Source organism: Ursus maritimus, unplaced genomic scaffold (genome assembly GCF_017311325.1).
Source record: "Ursus maritimus isolate PB19 unplaced genomic scaffold, ASM1731132v1 scaffold_21, whole genome shotgun sequence".
Lineage (NCBI taxonomy): Eukaryota > Metazoa > Chordata > Mammalia > Carnivora > Ursidae > Ursus > Ursus maritimus.
In genome coordinates this window covers 5,583,695-5,603,728 of record NW_024424564.1, presented here as the reverse complement: position 1 = coordinate 5,603,728, position 20,034 = coordinate 5,583,695, and the positions used below count along the sequence as shown (strand labels likewise).

Genomic DNA, 20,034 nt, shown 5'->3' with positions numbered 1-20,034 from the left:
AAAAAGAGTTAAAAATGTTTGGGGTAGACTATATAGACCTTAGCATAACTTACAAGCCATCTTCAGCAGTAACAAATTTTATGTCAGTAAGAGGAAGACAGAGGTAGGTTACAGTGTAGGAGGCAATTTGGGAAAGGATACTTTCCTACATCTGAACTCCTTTTAAACCTCAAACTTTCATAATTGTACACACCTTTTGAAATCACTCTCTTTTCCTTTTGCATTATTTCTTTTAGTTATAAACCCAACATTAGAGGTAGGGTCAGGTAACCCAGAATATATCATGGCTACACTAAATGCCATCACTTAGTAGTATCATTTGATTTAGTACAAATAGGATCAACACTATTTAGTCAAAGAGGCAAAGGGGAGGCAGTCAGACAGCATTTCCAACAATTAGTTTTCAAATCCTTGTTTTGTTTTTTTCAATTTCTTGTATTTGTTCAGGGTTATACTAGGAATATGATATTCCACTACTGTCTGTAACAACATTATACAAAGAACCTAATTTATGGTTTTACCAAACTAAGAACCAAGTTGTACAAACACAAATAATTTTTGAACTTTTTCACTTAAGTGTTTACATATATCCTTATCTTGCAAAGAGCTTCCAAATATAACTGAAAATTCTGTAGCTTTCCAGTAGCATCCATAGTGATCTTTCTAAAATTTATATCTAATCATGTCACTTCCTTGCTATAAATCCTTTAATACCCATTTCAGATTAAAATCTCAAATTTTTGGAAAGTCTGTCTTTTGTTACCTATGTAGCCTATGTTTTGCTAATACCTTTATCTGACTCCATCCTAGCCTCATTTAATTACTTGTGGTTCCTTGACCTCCATGCAATCTCTCACTCTGTAAATTTGCAATATCACTCCATCTATGTGAAATATACCTTCTTTGTCCAACTAACTTTTACTAAACCACCAAGATTCAGGTATCTTGTTTAGGAAGTATTCCTAGATTTCCTTATAGTATTTCCTCCTGTATGTTTCCATATTGCATAATGCTCACTTTTATTACAATACTTCTTTTATAATATAGTGTAACTTTAATTTTTAGTTTGTCTGTCTTGCTAAATGGACTGAAACTTTCATGAGAGCAGGAACCATAACATCAATTATATGTATATCTCTAGCACTCAGCATGTGTACAGTAAATGCACCATTAAAAAAACATGTTCTTGCCTATATTAGCAAATGTTTTTATCCTCTTGGTTTTTTTACTCTTTTCCTTCAATGTTTGGCACAGAGTACTTAAATTTTTCTCGAATGAATTATTACTAAAGGGGGCAAAATATATTAGCTGGTAATGAATAATCTCAAAAGTTTCTTCAAGCACTTTTACCTGAATACTAAGCCAAAGAAGGACAGTACCTATTAAAAACTTTCCCATGCTTTTGTGCAACTCTTAATCTCAGAGTCATAAATTTGATCCCCACATTGGGTGTAGAGATTACTTAAATAAACAACTTAAAAAAAGAAAACCAACCTTCCCATGCTTTTGTTTAACTTTCACTCAATCCACTACCTGCTTTATAGTAGGTCTCTGCCTGGATTTTTTTAAGTCTGACACAGAGACCAGTGATTATTTTCAAAGTGACACATGCCATTCTGAAGTTGACCATAATTCAACATTACAAACTAAATAACAAAAAAACACAAATAGTTTTAATGATAAGTGCTTGTGTTACTTGTCAAGATAGCATAACCAATATATTTTGAGACAACCCTTATATTTAAATTTAAACCATTAAGTCTTAAATGGCCCAAAAAAAGCATTCTATTTGTTAAACACAATTTTTTAAAAATGTAAGTAAACACACAATGTTACATTAGTTTCAGGTGTACACCAGAACATAATGTTTTAAGAAACTCACAAGCTGTGTTTTTAAAAAATTTATACAAACACATATAAACACAGAAATTCAATAGACAGCTTAAGTGTTCTATTAATGCACGTATCACAATAGTTTAAAAACTGACAATGATGTCAGACTTTTCTTTCTCATATTGAAAATACCGTTTCTCCCTCACCTTGAAAATAATGTATTATTCTTGAAATAGTATAAAGACCACTTAAAATAATAAAAGTTCTCTTATAATTTTTAGTACAAATTTCAAGATATAATTAGAGTACTGGTCAAGCAACTAAAATATTTCCATGCCTCAAGTGTTATCAGTATTCAATGCCATCACTGTGGCAGAAGGTCATTTCTTAAAATTAGTCATAATGCAGTCTGAGTTATAATATATGCAACTCATTCTACCTTTTAACATGAGGCTATCTTAGAAACATGAACATCTTTGACAACTACAAGAAAACTGGACACTTGGACTGGTTGCCACTAAATACAATGTTTTAAAGAATAAATATTTTGGCTGGTTCTATAATAAAAACAACCATAACCATAGTTCTGAAGCATCTCTCTCAAAGATTCCTCTACTATAACAAGTATCACTTTTCTATCTGACTGGGACTGTCCCAAAACAATTCCTTTCTTATGACATATATATATTACAAGCCCTACATATGTAGACATAAGGAATTTCCTTTTCAGCCTGTAGGATACTTTACCACTGAGTGACATAATATGGACCTAAAATCACACAACATGTGTAATGTGCCTATGTGGATGTATTTCTCATTCTCAATGATTCTTAAAACTGTAAAACAGAACAAAACTCAACCTTTATTAACATACATGGTTTTTCCTAGTAAAATCTCAGAACATAGATATAAATCTATCATAAAAACAAAAGGGATTACATAAACAGTATTTGTATGTTATTTTTGTGGCTATTTATGAGTTTTGTGACATTCTACCAGTCACGTGCCATTTTGAGCTTCACCTTTGTTAGTTCATATTTCAACTCCCTGCCATTGACAAATACCAACACTTCAGTATTTCAAGAACTACCTCTTACAACTCATCACCAAAAAAATGAAGTCCAAATATGAGGTAATGTGACTGATCATAAGACACGTATCTTAAGGCACATTTTGTTTATATCATAATGGTGCCTACAGTTGTTCCTAAATCGGGTAGAATTTTGTCAAATACCATGTTAAAAATAAAGCAATAATCAGAATGAAGAAAAGGATTCTGTACCAGTAGTTTCAGTTCTTAATGTAAAAGAAAGTAAAAACTTACAATAATGAACAAGCAAAAATGCACTTGCTAACTAGGCTAAATATTGCTATGTTAAATATTTTTTATGATTCCTAGGCAAGTTAATAATTTATGTGCAAAATTGATGAGAGCAATTGAAGAGCTAAGGATTAAAAAACTAAATTTCATATTTACTATGTTAGTTTTGGCATTCATTAGTTTGATAGCCTTCATCATAAAATGACCAGTTGGTTAACTGGAAGGTTCAGGATTATAAGCAAGTATGAAAAACTGTTGGTCCATGAGGAATGAGAATGCCTGGGTATGTGCAAGCCAATCATTTTGTGAGCAGACGTGACTGCTAAATATCTGTTCTTGAAAGTGGCTCTATGGTTCTCTACTTGTGCTGTGCTTACATATGCATTTAAAATGGAAACTCCAAATAATAAAGAATATTCTTGAATGTGAATTTGAATTAGGAGTCTTAAGACAAAGTTAGCCTTTAGTTTAATGTATTAAGATTGAACCTTAGCATGTACTCCTCCACCCTTTCTTAGAATATTCTTCCCCTGTCAGAAATTCCTACTCATTATTTAACACTCATCTCAGCATCTTTTACAAACATCACAAGCTCCTCGGCACCTCAAGGAAGAATAATATTCCTTCCTCTGAGCTAACTCTATACCTTGAACTCACTTATACTGCACTTATCTTGAGACCAGTGTTCATGTCTATTTCACTTTTGTACCTCAGGGTCTATAGCACAATGCCTGACACATACCTTAATAAAGGTGTGTTGAACGAATGCTTATATGGCAGAAAGACAGGAAGGAGTCCTTAGAGAAATTGAGAGCAGTAGGAAAACCCTAAAGAGATCTGAATTGCACCCTGTTATAGAACTATAAACTATCTGAAAGTTCTGTAAGTTCAAAAATAAAAGTCAAATAATGCCTAGGAAGGCTTTCCTGATAAAGGAAAACAGCTATTGTGAATGCCCCAGACCATCAAGATAAATCCATATAAGTAAAAGATACGTAAAGGAAAAATATTTGGAAATAAGATTTTTATAAAGACTCTTCCCCAAATCTTCAACCTAGAACCAGACATAAAAATTCTAAAGAGAATTCTTCTAAATAATCAAATGTCTAATCGAGTGGACATTCTGCTATATGGTTCAAAGTATATAGAACTTCAACCACTGCTACCATCAACAACTATTTTTAAAAAAGAATGCAGATACCATTCAACTATTTTATAAAGCCATGATTCTCTATGAAAAATTCTCTAGTTATAAATTTCCATACATCTAAAATTGTACTATTATGTGAGGTTATGATTTTCTTTCATTATTTAACTAGTTGGAAAAGCTATAATGCTCTGCACATTTTCCTTATACATACATGTACAAATCCTATTGCTCTTACATTATTTTTAAAAAGTTCTACCATTAAATATGTTGTGATCAGTAAGAGTGATGTTTCTAGAGTTCTCTGAAAAAATATGTTACTCATGTAAGAGTCTGAATTTGGTATTTCACTATAAATTTCTACATCATTTTTTAAACTAATGAAGTGCAACAAAGTTCTACTGTATAACCAAATCTCAAGTCTGTAATCAACATATTTTAGGAAATGAATAATTAATAGCCATCCCAATAACTTGCAATGAATCTGGAATTTCCCCAGTACCTGGAAAATAGCCAAAGTAATCCCCTTCAAAAAGAGAAAGTTGTCTTTTGTAATGCTGAATATGAACCACTCCCTTTCTGTTCAGGTGCTCCAGAAGCCCAATTTTCAAGTGATCATGTATGCTCACTATTTTAGTAAACCGGTAACTAGAACAGGAAAGAAAACAAACTTAATTTTTGATTACCTAAAGCTTTGAGTTGTGTAACTCATTCTGTAACTGATCAAAATGTAATGCCACTCACAACTCTTTAAAAAAAGTAGCTAAACCTTCAAACTAACCAATACTAAAAATAAAAACCCAATCTAAAATGAGGAAACCATTTTATTTTCTTATGATTTAAAAATAAAACCTGAAGTAATCCATGGTTAAAGTAACCTTAGAATAACCCAATATTTTTTTCCCTGGATTTTAAGATTAGATGGAATAGGAATTTTCAGATTTGCCATGCTATTGTTTTTCACTTTGTCATGACAACAGTATAAACATTCTCAAAAGATAGTGTATAATTCTGAAGAGTTCTGTTAATACTGGGATACTGGCTCTAGTTCTGTAAAAGATAGTGTATGAGAAAGGAAGGTGTGATGTGGACTTTTACGATGAAAAAGTATAAGTATAAGCCTGACCCTTCATCAAGTAAATTTTAAAAATGAGATATTTTTAAGACACTTGGTATTTTATTTTCTGTTACTTTTTTCCCTAAGAAAGGCAAATCTCATTACACTTGAGAGATCAACTCTAAAGCTTCTCCATGTATTTTGGGAGAGCAAATATAATTGCTTTATTTTGCTTTTCATTTCCAATCTCTTTTCAAGCTTTCTTTAAAAAACAAATCAGGTAAGTAAAATGTAAGTGGATATAACTTTAATTCATTTATTTTTAAAAAAACTTTGAACTATTTTCCCCCCTTCCAATTAGTCAGAGAAGAAAGCACTGGCATACACTTAACTTAAAATATTGGAATTTTACATAAAATAGTTTCAAAGGCAGCAGTTTTGAACTGGACAAGGATATTGTTTCAACATTTTAATATATGTCATTAATCTGGCCACTATGTTAAAGACCTAAATAAAATTAAATTTCACTTAAGTTCCTGCTGTTACCCTTTCCTTCAAATTCTATGAAATTTCTTCACATACTATTTAAATTCGATGAAGAATTATGAAAGCTCTGGGAAGTATGAGAACTAATGGGAAACATTGTGTTAGCTAGCAAAGAAATATGCTTGTATTTCTCTCTCTCATCTATAGGATTGAGGGAGGAGAATTCTAAGTTTCTCAAAAAGACTACCCTGTTACTGGCAGTGAATAAATCTTACAACGTTAAAAAAAGCCATGATTATGTAAAGACCATTAATTTTCATATTAAATGCTACAAGTAGAAATTAGAAGATCCACTTGCAATATAAATAAATTTGAAAGCTTCTGTGATAATGATTACACCAACAATAATACTATAACTTTCACACAGGTGTATGTAAGGTTTTCAAACAACTGGACTATAACAGCAATTGTCTAATTTTTTTTTTTTTTAACTAACAGGCTACTTAATGAGTGATTTTAAGCTTAATATTCAGTTTATAGGAAGCAAGCTAAAAACAAATGGTTCTAATAACATTAATAAACTTTAATGTAAGTTATATTTTAAAGAACTAAAGTGTATGAATTCAATTTTAATATTTAGTATTGTATCTATTCTATCCCCTTTATAATACAAAAATGGCTCACAATGAAATGAATGCCACTATTTTACTCACGCAAGACAAAGGATTTAAGAAAAAACAATGGTTCTTTAAAATTTTATGTGTGGTTCAGTACCTTGCACAAAATATTCAGTAAAGAAACATTTTTTAATAAATGAATATTACAAATTGTGTGATTCATTGATCTTTTAGTTTTCCTGTGAAGGCATAGAGGAAAGGATAGCAGAAAATTTCTAAGAAGTTTAACTGATTTTTTACATTCTTTGAGGGACCCCACACCATGTCATATACTTCTCTGCATCATTTCACTACATTAGGCCCATAACTGACAATAAATACTTCAGGTAAGTTGAAACAGAAGTTTAAATACCACGTAATAGCATGAACTATGAAGGTTTCTGATTATTTTCATAACCAAAAAGAACTTTAAATTTATCTAATCACTCGACAAATATTTATTAAGAAAAGATCATTATTTCAAGAGTCTCTAGAAGTATAAAAATGTTCTAAAAGGCTTTTTTCCTATCATTCACCATGAAATCATTCAAGAAACTATTTGCATGGTAGTGGGGGTTTCTCTGCCAAGCTGTGATTAACATGGCAGCTCAGTCCAAGAGCTATCAGATTGGTTACCCTGCTGGAACATAAAGCTGTAGTATTTCTCAGACTTTATATATATTGGTAGATTTCTGACTCTTCAGCTGCAAGAAGTAAAGATAGATAATATGTGCTGTAATTCTTTTTAAAATTAATGTGCTCTTTTGGAGTTTAGACAGTTTCAGAAATATCATTAATATGTTACAGGTCAAGTTCTAAACATTTCGGGTATATTTTCTAATGCAGTTTTTCTCTGACCATTTGTGTGAAAGAACTAATTTTTTTTTTTAATTTCCAAATCATCACAGACTGATACTTTCATAAAATACAATAAAAATGAACCACTAGAAAAATGAAATAAAAAATGACATACAAAAAAGCCCCATGTTTTAATTATGATATTCAGTAGATACAAAATTACCCTGACAAATAGCTAGAAAAATTTTAGATCACTTATGCTTAATTTCTATGCTTATTTTATTGCTGACCAGGCTGTCTCATCCATAGACACGCCGTGAGCAACACTGTTCTAATGTATTATTATCTGGCGTTATACTAAACATTGGGGATATAAAAGAAAACCAAACACAGTCTCTACTTTCATGATTCTCACTATGTCATAGGTATTTATCCAGAAGAAAGAGAGGAAAGGTGGGAGAGGTGGAGGTGTGGGAAAAGCAACCAGGGAAGAGAAAACAGTATACACAAAAAAGTTTGAAACTTAACAAATTCCAAGAAGCTCTAGTTTTGGCCAAAGAGGTAGGTAGGGTCCCATTCGGGTTTTATCCTTAAGGTGACAGGAAGCAAGTTTTAAGCAAAGAGATAACACAATTATATTTTCATTTTAAAACAATGACTTTGAAATCAGTGTACTAAATGGAGTGGAAGAGGAGAAATAAAGGAACAAAGATATGAGTTAGAGATATATTTCAATATATCTTCACATAAAAGATGCTCAAGTACTGAAATAGTGTACTGACAGAAGAGAAGATGGATATAAGTGACATTAAGCGGTAGTGGAATGAACAGGATTTGAGAGGTAGTAAGTCTCAAGTTTTTGACTTGGGTTAGTGGGTGGATAGTTACAACTATAAGGGAGTATAAGAGACAAAAGGATCAGGTTTCTTGGGGGAATATGTTTGGTCTTAGTAGACACATTTAGTTTAAGTGTGTTATTATCTAGGCAGAAATGTCCACCTAATAGTTACATACTGGAGGGAAACTCAGGAGGGAAAATTATGGTTGAGATAGGTTTGGGATTTGTCAGTTAAAGTGCATGTCAACTTCTCAAAGGTAAAGAGGCTACAAAGAACCCTGCAAACAGAAGGTCAAGAATGAGCCTATCAAAGGCAACTTCTATGGGGTGGTATAAAAAGTTGATATTTACATATTACGTTCTAGGTACCAAGCACTTCTTAAGCAATTTATCTTCACCTAACAGATGAAGAAACTAAGAAGTTTCTTATCCAAGATCATACAACCAAGTAGCAGAACTCAGATTTGAATCCAAGCAGTCAGGTTCCAAAATCCATGCTTGTAACTACTATTGCTATGATGCAGAGGACTACTGAATGGAAGATGAAAAAGTAGGGAGAAAGCACCAACCATTATTTTCAATTTTCAAGGTTAAGAGTACTCCTCACTCCATCTCCACCCCCCCATTAAAGAAAAAAAGACTTGACCATGTATATATGCTTAAAAAAACACAGTGAAGAGGTAGAGTTAAAAGTCTATAACAATGACACAATGATTAATGGAACAAGTCTCAGGGAAGACAGTAGAGTTCCCCAGGAAGATGGTGGTATAATCATGATGAGAGAGACACTTTAGGTATGGTATTCAGTGAGTATAAGAGGAATCTTAAAATATGTTATATCTTACTATTCAGAAATTCCTTATAAACAATTAGTAACATTTTGGTAAAAATTTGTAATTTCTTTTAAACACAGTTACTGAAAACTTCTTCCGTCAAAGTATTTAATACTTAGAATGGCCTTGGACAATTATTGAAGAATCATTCATTTTATAACAAATCTGTAGAATATATATATTCATTCATATATACATAATGAATATATACATGTGTATGTATATTAACATATGTGCGTCAATGATTCAGTTTATATTCAAAGCAAAATCTCTCTAAATGAAGGCGACACAGTTTTAATTTTTAATTATACATGACATGGTTATAAAGCTGTGATTTCCAGTAAACCCTTCAAATTCAAATCAACCTCATCTTTGATGTAATTACTTTAGGAGGCTATATGTTTATTCTCTTGATATTGTCATTGCTCAAAATATTTTAGGTACTTCTCTTTAGAGCTGGCACACATATGAAAAAGCATCAATATCCAGCATACAAGGGGTGCCAATGTGTGTTTAATTTATGTATAAACAATGTGTTTTTTGCTACAGTAAAACAGATTTCTAATGTAGGGATTTCTGTGGTGGAAAAATATGGAACAAGTATGAGCTACGATGCTATGTTTGTACCTTTGGTAATTCATTGCTATTTTTATGACCAAATGAACAAAACATAAGTCATTATGAATAATGTACTCTACCAAACAAAATCAAGGCCGGACTCAGAAGTCACCTCCTTGGTGAAGCCTCACTTATTTCCCAAGGGCTCTTTTCTTAGCTTCCGCAACATTTGGCTGATCATGTTTTCTATCCTATCACATACTGTATCATATTTATTTATATGTCTTTTTTCATTCACTACACCATGAACTTCTAGAGTATGGGCACTTTTTCAACTCTATTACTAATGGCTGGAACAATGCTTGGCACACAGTAGAGACTCAATGGTGGTTTGTTGGATTAGCTAAATAAATTAGCCCAATAAAAACAAGAAAATTAATTTAGTAGCTCTTAATTCCTTTGCTCTTTTCTCTCTCCAACCCTAGATGAACCCAATTACTTACTATATGAACCCAGTCATCTATTCTATACACCATGTAGCTGAACACTGCTAGAGAAAATTTCAAGTAAATACACTTCCACCATTCTGAATTGATGATCTTCAGCCTCAAATGAGATCTCAGTACTGCCAAGCAATCTTACTCTTTCTTAGCAAATAACCTGGTCTCATATTTTTAGGATAATGGAAGTCATCACAAAATCTAGAAAACTACTTGCAAACAATCTTCTTTTCTCCCATTCCAACAGTAGTGTCTTTCCTCCACTTAAATGTTGTACTGTAAGGCTTAGTCATGGGACATGCCCTCATTTAGATGCAATCATCCCTGATTTTAAATATCTACAAGCAGCCATATTTCTGTTACTAACCTAAGCCTCTGGTTTGTATTCCATATCAGAATATCCATATGCCTATGACGTATCTAACTTGGATGTTTCATGGGCGTCACAAACTGAACATGCCTAAAATCCACTCATATTCTTCTCCCTATCCCAAATCTACTCCTGCTACTGTGCCCCTCCTACCATCACTCCAATTTCATTAAATTGTTATAACTATGATGCACTAGCCAGAACTACAAACGTGAATTCCCTCATTTTTCATTACTTTGAGTGCCTTTTACACATCAAACACTGTTCTAGGTAATAAGGCTAGAGCAGTGACTGAAACAAAGCCCTACGTTCACAGAGCATGTATGAGAGAGAGAGGTGGGGGGGGCAGACAGATAATTGGGGCTACAGCAGTGACTAAAACAGAGGCCTTGAGCTCATAGAGTGAGTGTGTGAGCATGCGTCTGTGTGTGTGTTTGGAGTAGGCGAAGGCAGACAAAAAAACCCAAATATATAGAGAAGCATGTGAGGTGGTCATGATTCATGTATGGAATGTGGGGAGGGCAGTTACTACTGTTATATAGAGTAGGCAAGGTTCTGACTGATTTTATACCACTCCCCTTCAAATATTCCATGGGTTACTCACATTTTGGTTCCTCAAACTTGCCTGTCCTAGAGGCACTGCACATGTTGTTGCTCCATCTAACTTCAACTCTCACCTGCCTAACTCATACCCATTCTTTGGTCATAGCTCAAATGTTACTTCTGGACAGTATGACACCCAATATAAAGTAGATACTCTCCAAGTTCTTGTTATTTACTCAGAGCACCCCATTTTTCTTCATGATGCTTATCATAAATCATGATTTATTTAATGTTTATCTTCTCTACTACACTCCACGGAAACAGTTAAGTGTTTTGTTCACAATGGTATGTATAATTAGTGCCTGTGAGAGTGAAAGGAACTTAGTAGGCCCTCAATAACTATGGAATGAGTAAATAAATGGATGACTTCATAAGCATATTTGATTAAAAAAAAATTACCCAGCTTGACCGCCTATAATATTCTGAGGACAACGCTCTGAATAACTTCAGATTTTTGAAAATCAACTTCATCATCAAAGCAAGAGAAATACCTACCGGTGACATTAAGAAAAAAGGAACGTAATTCCAAAAGGCGTTCTTAAAATGTTTTGAACACTTTTACTATCAAATAAATGTGTATATAACCTCCTAGGAAACTGTTTTGATCTGTACAACAGTTATACTACTTCATGGGAGCATCTTGTATTAAGGGGGCCATATACTCGACATAAACATAAAAACACTGTTAATGATTGTACAACCTGCATATACTTAATGCCACTGAACTGTACACTTAAAAATGATTAAAATAGTAAATTTTATTAAGTGTATTTGACCCACAATAAAACATTTTTATGCATTTCTTGCAAGTTGATTAGTATAATTTTGAAAGATGAATCATCTTAGAATGTTCTGAATAATAACTCAGTTTTAATTCATTTATTAACTTGTCCTAGTGAATGACAAGTCACATAAATTTTCCTTGCCTCAATTTTCCCATCAGTGAAATAAGGATACCTTATGCCTTAAGTGACAGACCTCTGTGAAGAGGAAATTAAGAAAGTGACAATGATATGAAAAACCTGCACTATGCAAGAAGGGTACTATTGTTCTCAGAGGCTGCAGGTTTGTTACTGGGCTGTTAATTTTTTAATATGAGTTTATGAGAATTAGTAATTTATTTTAAATATTATTATTAATTTAGCAATGGTTTTCAGTATCAACTCACTGACCCTCTCCCTACCCAGTATAGCATAGTTTACAAATCACTGTAAGGATTGGTTGATAATACTTAGCAACTGGTTTCCATAAATATAGTATTAAAAGAATACTGAACTAAGCAATTATTTGCAAAGTGACAACATTAATGAAGTTGTTCATGAGCAATAAGCATAATCACAAACTATTTCTACTCACGAACTAAAATAGAAAAGTGATTTCAAGATAAATGACATTAAAAGAAAAAAGGTCCAATAGGTTAGGGACTTTTTAGTAATAAATACGGCACAGTCTCAGTTGACCAGAATTTAAATGTATACATTTAAAAAAATAGCCAAATTGACAACAAAACAAACCCTTCAGAAGGATTCAGCATGCCTTTTCCTTTTTTTAATGCTTTATCAGTCCAATATCCTAAATTTCCTAGTGACACTATTCAGTAATGGCAATTTATAATTTAGATTAGCCTGAAACATTTTAGAATCTTCTAATTATAAAGTATTGAATGATATTAGTGTGTATTTAATAAATCTTAGATCTTAGAAAGCATTTTGACATCAAGAAAATAAACTTTGATTTCTGGGTGACAGAAGTAAATTTGGAACCACGTTTTCTTTATTTTTTTTGGAGGAGAGCAAATTTTGTAGTTATTATAAATTACAGACTGACATTACATTTCCTTTAATTACAAATAAATATCCTTTCAACAATTATTAAAATCAATACAAAAGGGGCTCAGCTGGTGAAGCATGTGACTCTTGATTTCGGGGCTGTGAGTTCGAGATCCATGTTGGGTGTAGAGATTACTTAAAAATAAAATTTAAAAAATCTTGAAAAAAATTGATACAAGATACTTCAGTCTGATTATGTTAACTGCTGTCTTAAGGTGTAATCACCATAAGTAATCCTATCTAGTGAGTATATGTAAAATTGTGTTGATCTGCAAGAGTAATGTAAAAACAATTCTGTATTAGAATCAGGTGTAATTATTTACAACTCCTTGAAATAATCCCTGTATTTTTCCTCTAATCTATACTCATGTCATTCCCTATTACAAACTTAGGGGCAGATAAAACATTTAAGTCTATACTAATTCAGAAATAGAGGCATTAATCCTAGAGATATTTGGATATTAATTCAGAAAATGTGAAGAACGAATAAGATTATTCCCTTCACTATCTGATGTTAAGAAAGGCATGTTTTCATGACAAGAAATCACAATTAGCTAAGTTACACAGGTGCAAGTCATGCTTTTAGAGATACCATTTCTCCCCCAGTTATGAAAACTATATTCTTAGAGAACTATGCTATATATACTCTTCCCCAAAATAATATGCCCGGGAATTCAGGTTCTCCTTTCCCAGCACCCTTTCTCTTTCTAAAAGAAGGAATACTTCTTTCTTACCCTAGTTCAAACAAAGGGAAAAGTAAAAATATTGGTATCTGTGTTGAGAAAGTGAACGGTTCTAATACAAGTAAGGTCGTTTCCACTTCTTTACTTTTATCAAAATGGAAAGAAGACCCAACTGAGTTGTCATTTGATAGATGATTAAACACATTTTTGATGACAGTGCCATGTAATTTTTGGCACATAATATAGGAACTCAAATAAGTGAGCTTAATTTCCTGGATTAGTGTCGAATACAGTATAGGGAATATGGTTAATAATTTTGTAATAACCACACAGTGACAGATGGTGACTACATCTATCATGGTTATCATTTTGTAATGTATAAAAATATCAAATCACTATGTGGTATACACAAAACTAATATACTACTGTATGTCATTTATAATTTTTAAAAAGTCTGCCATAGGAAGGAGTACTTGAATTTTTAGCTATATTCTCAGTTTATCAGACGTAGTCATTTTCTTCAAGATCCTAAACTATTTTTCAAAATTCTTATGTCTCAGGTTAAACGATTATTTTTTTGATGAAAACTATTTTCATTTATTAACTATAAATTTGGTTAATTTGAATAAAATTAGAAAGCTTCATGTTAATCTGGACTTCTAAGAATTGGTGTTCCAATAAATGCAGAAAGAATGTCTCAGGGTGACAGCAGAACAGCATTATATCTAATCATATGCAAAGCTATAAAGTACTACAACACAGAAATAATAGCTTCAGTAATGACTTTTCCACTGTTTTACAATAAAATAAGAATCCAGTTTCTTAAAAAATGTTATTTCTGTGTAGTATTACTCATTCTCAAGTTTTTAAAAAAAGCTTTAAGCTTTCTATTTAACAGTCTTCTGAATTTACTGAATAGACTTTTTCTTAATCCAACAGACCATTAAAAAAAGTTGACTTTAAAATGCTTGGAATCCCAACTGATTTTACACTGTATGACAGGAATAATGAACAGATTCTTGACTACTGTAATTTTTTTTCAATGACTTCCTAGAGTAAGAAGCCCTATTACTTCCAAGTAAAGAGTTTGAAAACAACCATCTTACGCCATGCTGCTTTCCAGTGGAAAAGACCATATCACTCCCCTGCTTCAAATCCATCTGCAGAGTTGCTTCTTCCAGGAAGCCAATCATGAGCCTCCTAGGCCTTGACAATGAAAAAGACAAGGGTTGGAGTGCTCCTGAATCTACTCAACTGCTGCTAATTAAAAATACCTCCAATAATGCAAAATTTTAAAATTAGACATTCTCTCAAAGATTTAGGGCATTAGAAAACTCTTTTGTTAACTTATTTGTACCACTGGGACATGGTGGTGTATGTCTGCAATCATAACTACTCATGAGGCTGAGGCCAAGGATAACCTGAAATCATGAATTTTGATTCTTTGAACACTGAATATGTACCAACAGTTCTACATTATTATATTCCTTGCCTACTAGTTTGCCTAGGGAGTCTTAAACTACCACAGTTCAAAAATGGTGATGATAAATACCATTATTGCAATAATACTAAGTGAATAATAATTAAAAATACAATTAATTCTTTCTTCATTCACTAGGTTCAAGCCAAGTGAAATGAGACTTGTAGGAAAGGAGAACAAATACGGGGGGGTACCCAAAAGTAGACTTTTTCCGGTTATTCTGCTTAATTCCTTGAATTGAATCAAAACAAAACAAGACAAAACATCAACCTAACCTCTATTCAGTTATGATGTGCTAGTCACTATTCTAAGAGATTTATATTCTTCAACTCATTTAATCCCCATGAAATTCCTAAGATACCGCTCCTATTATTTTCCTCACCTGATGAGAAAAATGAATTGTGGAAATAACTTATATAGGGTAACACAGATAAAAAAGAGAGACATGTTTTCAATTCAGGCAGTACAACCCCATAACCTGTGCTCCTAATCTGTATTATTAATTTTTAATGCGTTCATTTTTCTTCTGATATTATAGTTTTTAGACTGTTCCTTAGAGTCCTGGGATCCCATGAGAATGCTTCTGGGGCCATTAAGGAAAATAAGAGAAATCAGATGGGACTCTACACCCTTTACCCAACCAAAGCAACTTCACTACATCTGTTTAAATATTGAGGATAAAATTAAACTTTTCATAGTAATAATTAAAAAAAAAAGATTCTCATACTAAAAGGCAAAAAGTGTGAAAATCACAGTATCTAGACTATAATCTTCATGAGGTCAGGATCTATGTCCAAAAGTAGCTCATATGTTTCAAATTCAATAAATATTAACTTAACAAATTAAAACTATACGGTTCTCATAAAAAAATTTAATATTCATACCATTACATCAGAGAAAATCTTAAATACAAATACAGTTAAATTAAATAACACTAATATTAAAATCACACTCCAATTGGTGCCACTTAGTTTTTAACCATAAGCAATCAAAAGATTTCATTACCTCAAGGCTACTGATGGGTTAATAAGCATAATCGATTCTCACGTACAAGAAGTAGGTATGCTTTCTACACATATTTTTTTTTAGATATATAAATAATCATACTGCCTAAGGTACCAAAATGTCTCTGTATTTTTTGTTAGGATTATTGAATACAAGAAATTACACTGAAATTCAAATTATCAGTAGAAATATTTTCTGAAGTTCATGAATTGTCTTCAATCTTACAGAAGTTACAAGGAAACTTGAAAAAAAAGGATAATTGAGGAAACTATCTAAAAAAGTTATTTTAAAAAATCTACTCTATTAGTTATCTTTAACACCTTTCATCTGTGGACCTAACAACTTACATGCATGTTCATGAAACAGGGAAAAAGGCTACAGACATCATTTTGTATTCCCTTTAATGGTGAGTTTTCAGCTTCAGAGTGAACATCTAAATCAATCAAAAATCATAGAAGCTTTAAGAAAATAAAACTGAAGTATTAGCTTTTCTAATCGTGGATTTGAATTAAAAGTCAAAAGTAGCAAAAATAAAAACTCATTTTTTTTTCTCTTGCCCAAAGTGATTGGAGATTTTTATTTTAGCAAAAGTATAGTTTACAGCCAAGACATAGACATGAGATAATATCCACTGCTTAAAATTAAAAAACCCCTGATGTTTTCATCTAAAATTTTTCTTACTTTATGGCTAACAAACCTCACCCTCATGGCTCTAATTTCAAATGAAATGGAACATGTGAAGGCAATATATATTAAGAGAAGGTCAGCATTAGATTTACAAATTTATTGTAATAAAACTGTTCTGAAGTGAGGCAATAACTAATAGAATGAAGTTTCTGATACCTTAAACACAAACAAGAAAGTTCAACAAATGCCAAATCTAGCTCAACATAAGTGATTAGATTTAATTTTAATACTCATTTTTAAGAAATTATAGTTAACCATCTGGAAACAAAACACTAAATAAGACTGTATCAAAGGAGTAGGAAACTAGAACATAATAATCCCTTAGAAGGAATTCAGTTTGAATGAAAGCCAGAGCCACTTCCGAATGATTAGCATGAACATTAACTCTTGTTCTCTTCTGACTGTCTCAAATTTTTAATGCCTATGCTGTTAAAAGTATTTTCTTAATCCTTATAAGAAAGCACCAAGATTGGTTTTAGATTAAAAGCAACAACAACAACAACAACAACAACAACAACAACAAAACCACCTCTCAAGCTTCATCAAGTGTCTAGAACCAAAATAATTTTGGCGGTGCAAGGATAGGAGTTATCTAAAAATTAATATGACTTGGTGATACAAGAAGAGTTTTTGATACTGATGTAACCACCATTTATATAAAACATTTTCCACAGTTGGTACTAAAGATGAATTTCAGTGGTCAGGTAGAATATAAACTATCCTACAGATATCCAAATAAAATTACAATTTGTCTGGCCCGTTCCTATCTCTGAAAGCTCAGTACCCACACACTTTACTTTGTTATCTAAATAGCTGTCAGAATAATATGTTTTGGCTTGCTCTTCTCAGATGAGTTCCTTTTCTCCTCTCCCAGAAAAATAAAGATAAAATTTTTATTTATTTTTTTTTTATTTTTTTTTTTAAAGATTTTATTTTTATTTATTCGACAGAGATAGAGACAGCCAGTGAGAGAGGGAACACAAGCAGGGGGAGTGGGAGAGGAAGAAGCAGGCTCATAGTGGAGGAGCCTGATGTGGGGCTCGATCCCAGAACGCCGGGATCACGCCCTGAGCCGAAGGCAGACGCTTAACCGCTGTGCCACCCAGGCGCCCCAAAGATAAAATTTTTAAAAAATTGTTTATTTAACACTAGGATCCTAGAAAAATAATTTTGAATAAAGTAATTCACATTAAAGCATAAACAATATTAATCATCAGAGGTTTAAAGGAAGATTTTATTAACCCTACACAGTATCTACTTGAGCAGAAAGGCTATTTTCTGAGTGGATCAACTCTAAACCAAGAAATCAGAAATTAAGTAACTTAATTATATCCCCTATGCATTTCTAAAAGATCGCCAATTCCTGATCTAGACAATTATGACAATTAAATTCTAATTTTCCAAGAATACTGTAAAGACAATGGTTAATTTAGGAGACAAATGTATTAATGCCAATGTACAAAGGAATTATTTAAAATTTTGGATGGTTAAGAGTCCTATACTATTCTCAGATAGTGAAAAAGAGTTGTAATAATGTCCTTAATTAATCCATACTCTGTATTTAATCTATTATCTTTGGAGGATGCCTCCTGGGCATAGAAGTTTCAGTATTAAAATATGAATTGAGAACAGAAAATTACAGAATTAAAAATAAAATTTTAGAATTTGCAAAAAAAAAAAAAAAAAAAAAGAGAAACACCCCAAAACAAAAAAGGACCCCCCCAAAAGGTTAAAACTGAAATATCAAAAATAGTATACCATTATTTTGGGCTTTTTGAAATGCAGAATTTTATTTGTAATAGGGAAGTGAAAAACCATCTCTAATTTTATAGTTAGTGACAGTGATATTAAAAAAATATATAGATCTCATTACTTCAAAGTCGATCAAAGACATAAATATTCAATAAGCTCTAAGAGGATATAAACAACGCAGGAAGAAAAGGGAAGCTCCATGGAGAGACAGAGGGAAAAAAGTGGCAGTGATCAATTGTATCGCCAAATTAAAAAGATCTTTAAGGGAAAGTGATTTGTTAAAATATGTATGCAAAAGGAGGTTCATAAAATTTTCTCATTAAAAAAATCTTAATTTCACATTAAGGTTAAAAAAAGAGATTTAAAAATAAATTTAAATAAAAATAAAAAAATAAAAAATAAACTTAGAGTTCGAGAACTGGTGATCATAAAAGATTCATTCTCTAACATTTCCACCAATGTCCAAAAAAAGCATGACGCTTCTACTGAAAATATAAAGGAGTCATCTTGGTTTTTCTTTTCAGAAAGCCTAGGTTTTCTGTTTGAAATTATATTTTTGCATAAAGTGATAGTTAATCTTCTACCATGTAGTAATCAATCATATGCCACCTAATTGAGGAACATGATAATGATATTCTACTAGCACTAGAATGAATAACTCAAACATGCATGTTTAAATCTTCCATGAAAACAGAAACTCTCAAAACATAAAATACTCATGTTCTGATATGTAAAACTCTACTCTTCTTCTATTGTTGATTTCCATGAAACATGTGAGTTTCACTTTGGAAAGACCTACCTGAATAGCTGAGTTCATGAAACACGTATTTCCCAAGTTACTTAGGCCACAGAGGCCTGGCTGTTCATTGTTTCTTCCAGGTTCTGAATAATCATAGTTCTTATAAGCAGTATATGATGGGAGACAATAATTTGAGTTTTTCACACTGGAAGAAAACAAAGAATATTTTTTATAATGCAGCCGATTATTACAATATAGTTATTTGAACAGAGTACTTCAAACCTATTTGAGATAGGTAGTCAGTCATTAAATTTTTTTATTAAAAAAATTAACTTGTACTTTTAAAGACATGAACCTAAATCTAAATAACCCCCTTTAATTAAGATACTCATCCAATCAACAAAATCACTGCATACATATGCCACACCAACCAATATAAACCACTATTATATCTTTCTACCCTTGATTAGCTGGAGCAGCTCCACAGCTTGCTCCATTCTTCATTGCTCCATCAAATTTAAAACATTCAGATTTTAAACACCACCCGCAGCAATAAATCATCTCATTTATGTCCCTTTTACATCCTGCTACTGTAATAGAATGAGAACAGTAGAAACGGGAGGAGTTGTACTTTAGTTACAGGTGAGAGCAGAGATTTCCAAGACCTCTGTGACATCACTGGTCTGATGCATTGAAGATTCTATTTATAGTTTCTATGCTAGGCCAGCAAAATCTAGTATTCAAATGCGGAAAAAAAGCCTGGGGTGATCAGGGCTGCAAAAATGAAATGATTCGAAGCAAGTACATTCCAGTATTTGCCTTTTCTTTTTCCAGTTTGTTAGAATAATGTAGTTTATTT

The 20,034-nt window shown here is 32.2% G+C and overlaps 1 protein-coding gene across 4 annotated transcripts in view; it reads right to left on the bottom strand.

Annotated features, from left to right (window-relative positions):
• The window catches only part of USP15 (ubiquitin specific peptidase 15), a 113,289-nt gene that overhangs the window by 19,666 nt on the left and 73,589 nt on the right, over window positions 1-20,034 (bottom strand). For 2 of the 4 annotated variants that reach the window (XM_008684370.2, XM_040637210.1), the window contains one exon: window positions 19,236-19,380. In XM_008684370.2, coding sequence (XP_008682592.2) covers window positions 19,236-19,380 — 145 coding nt within the window. Of the gene's footprint in view, window positions 1-4,803; window positions 4,950-19,235; window positions 19,381-20,034 lie in introns of those variants that run through there. The other 2 variants (XM_040637213.1, XM_040637211.1) reach the window with 2 other exon arrangements.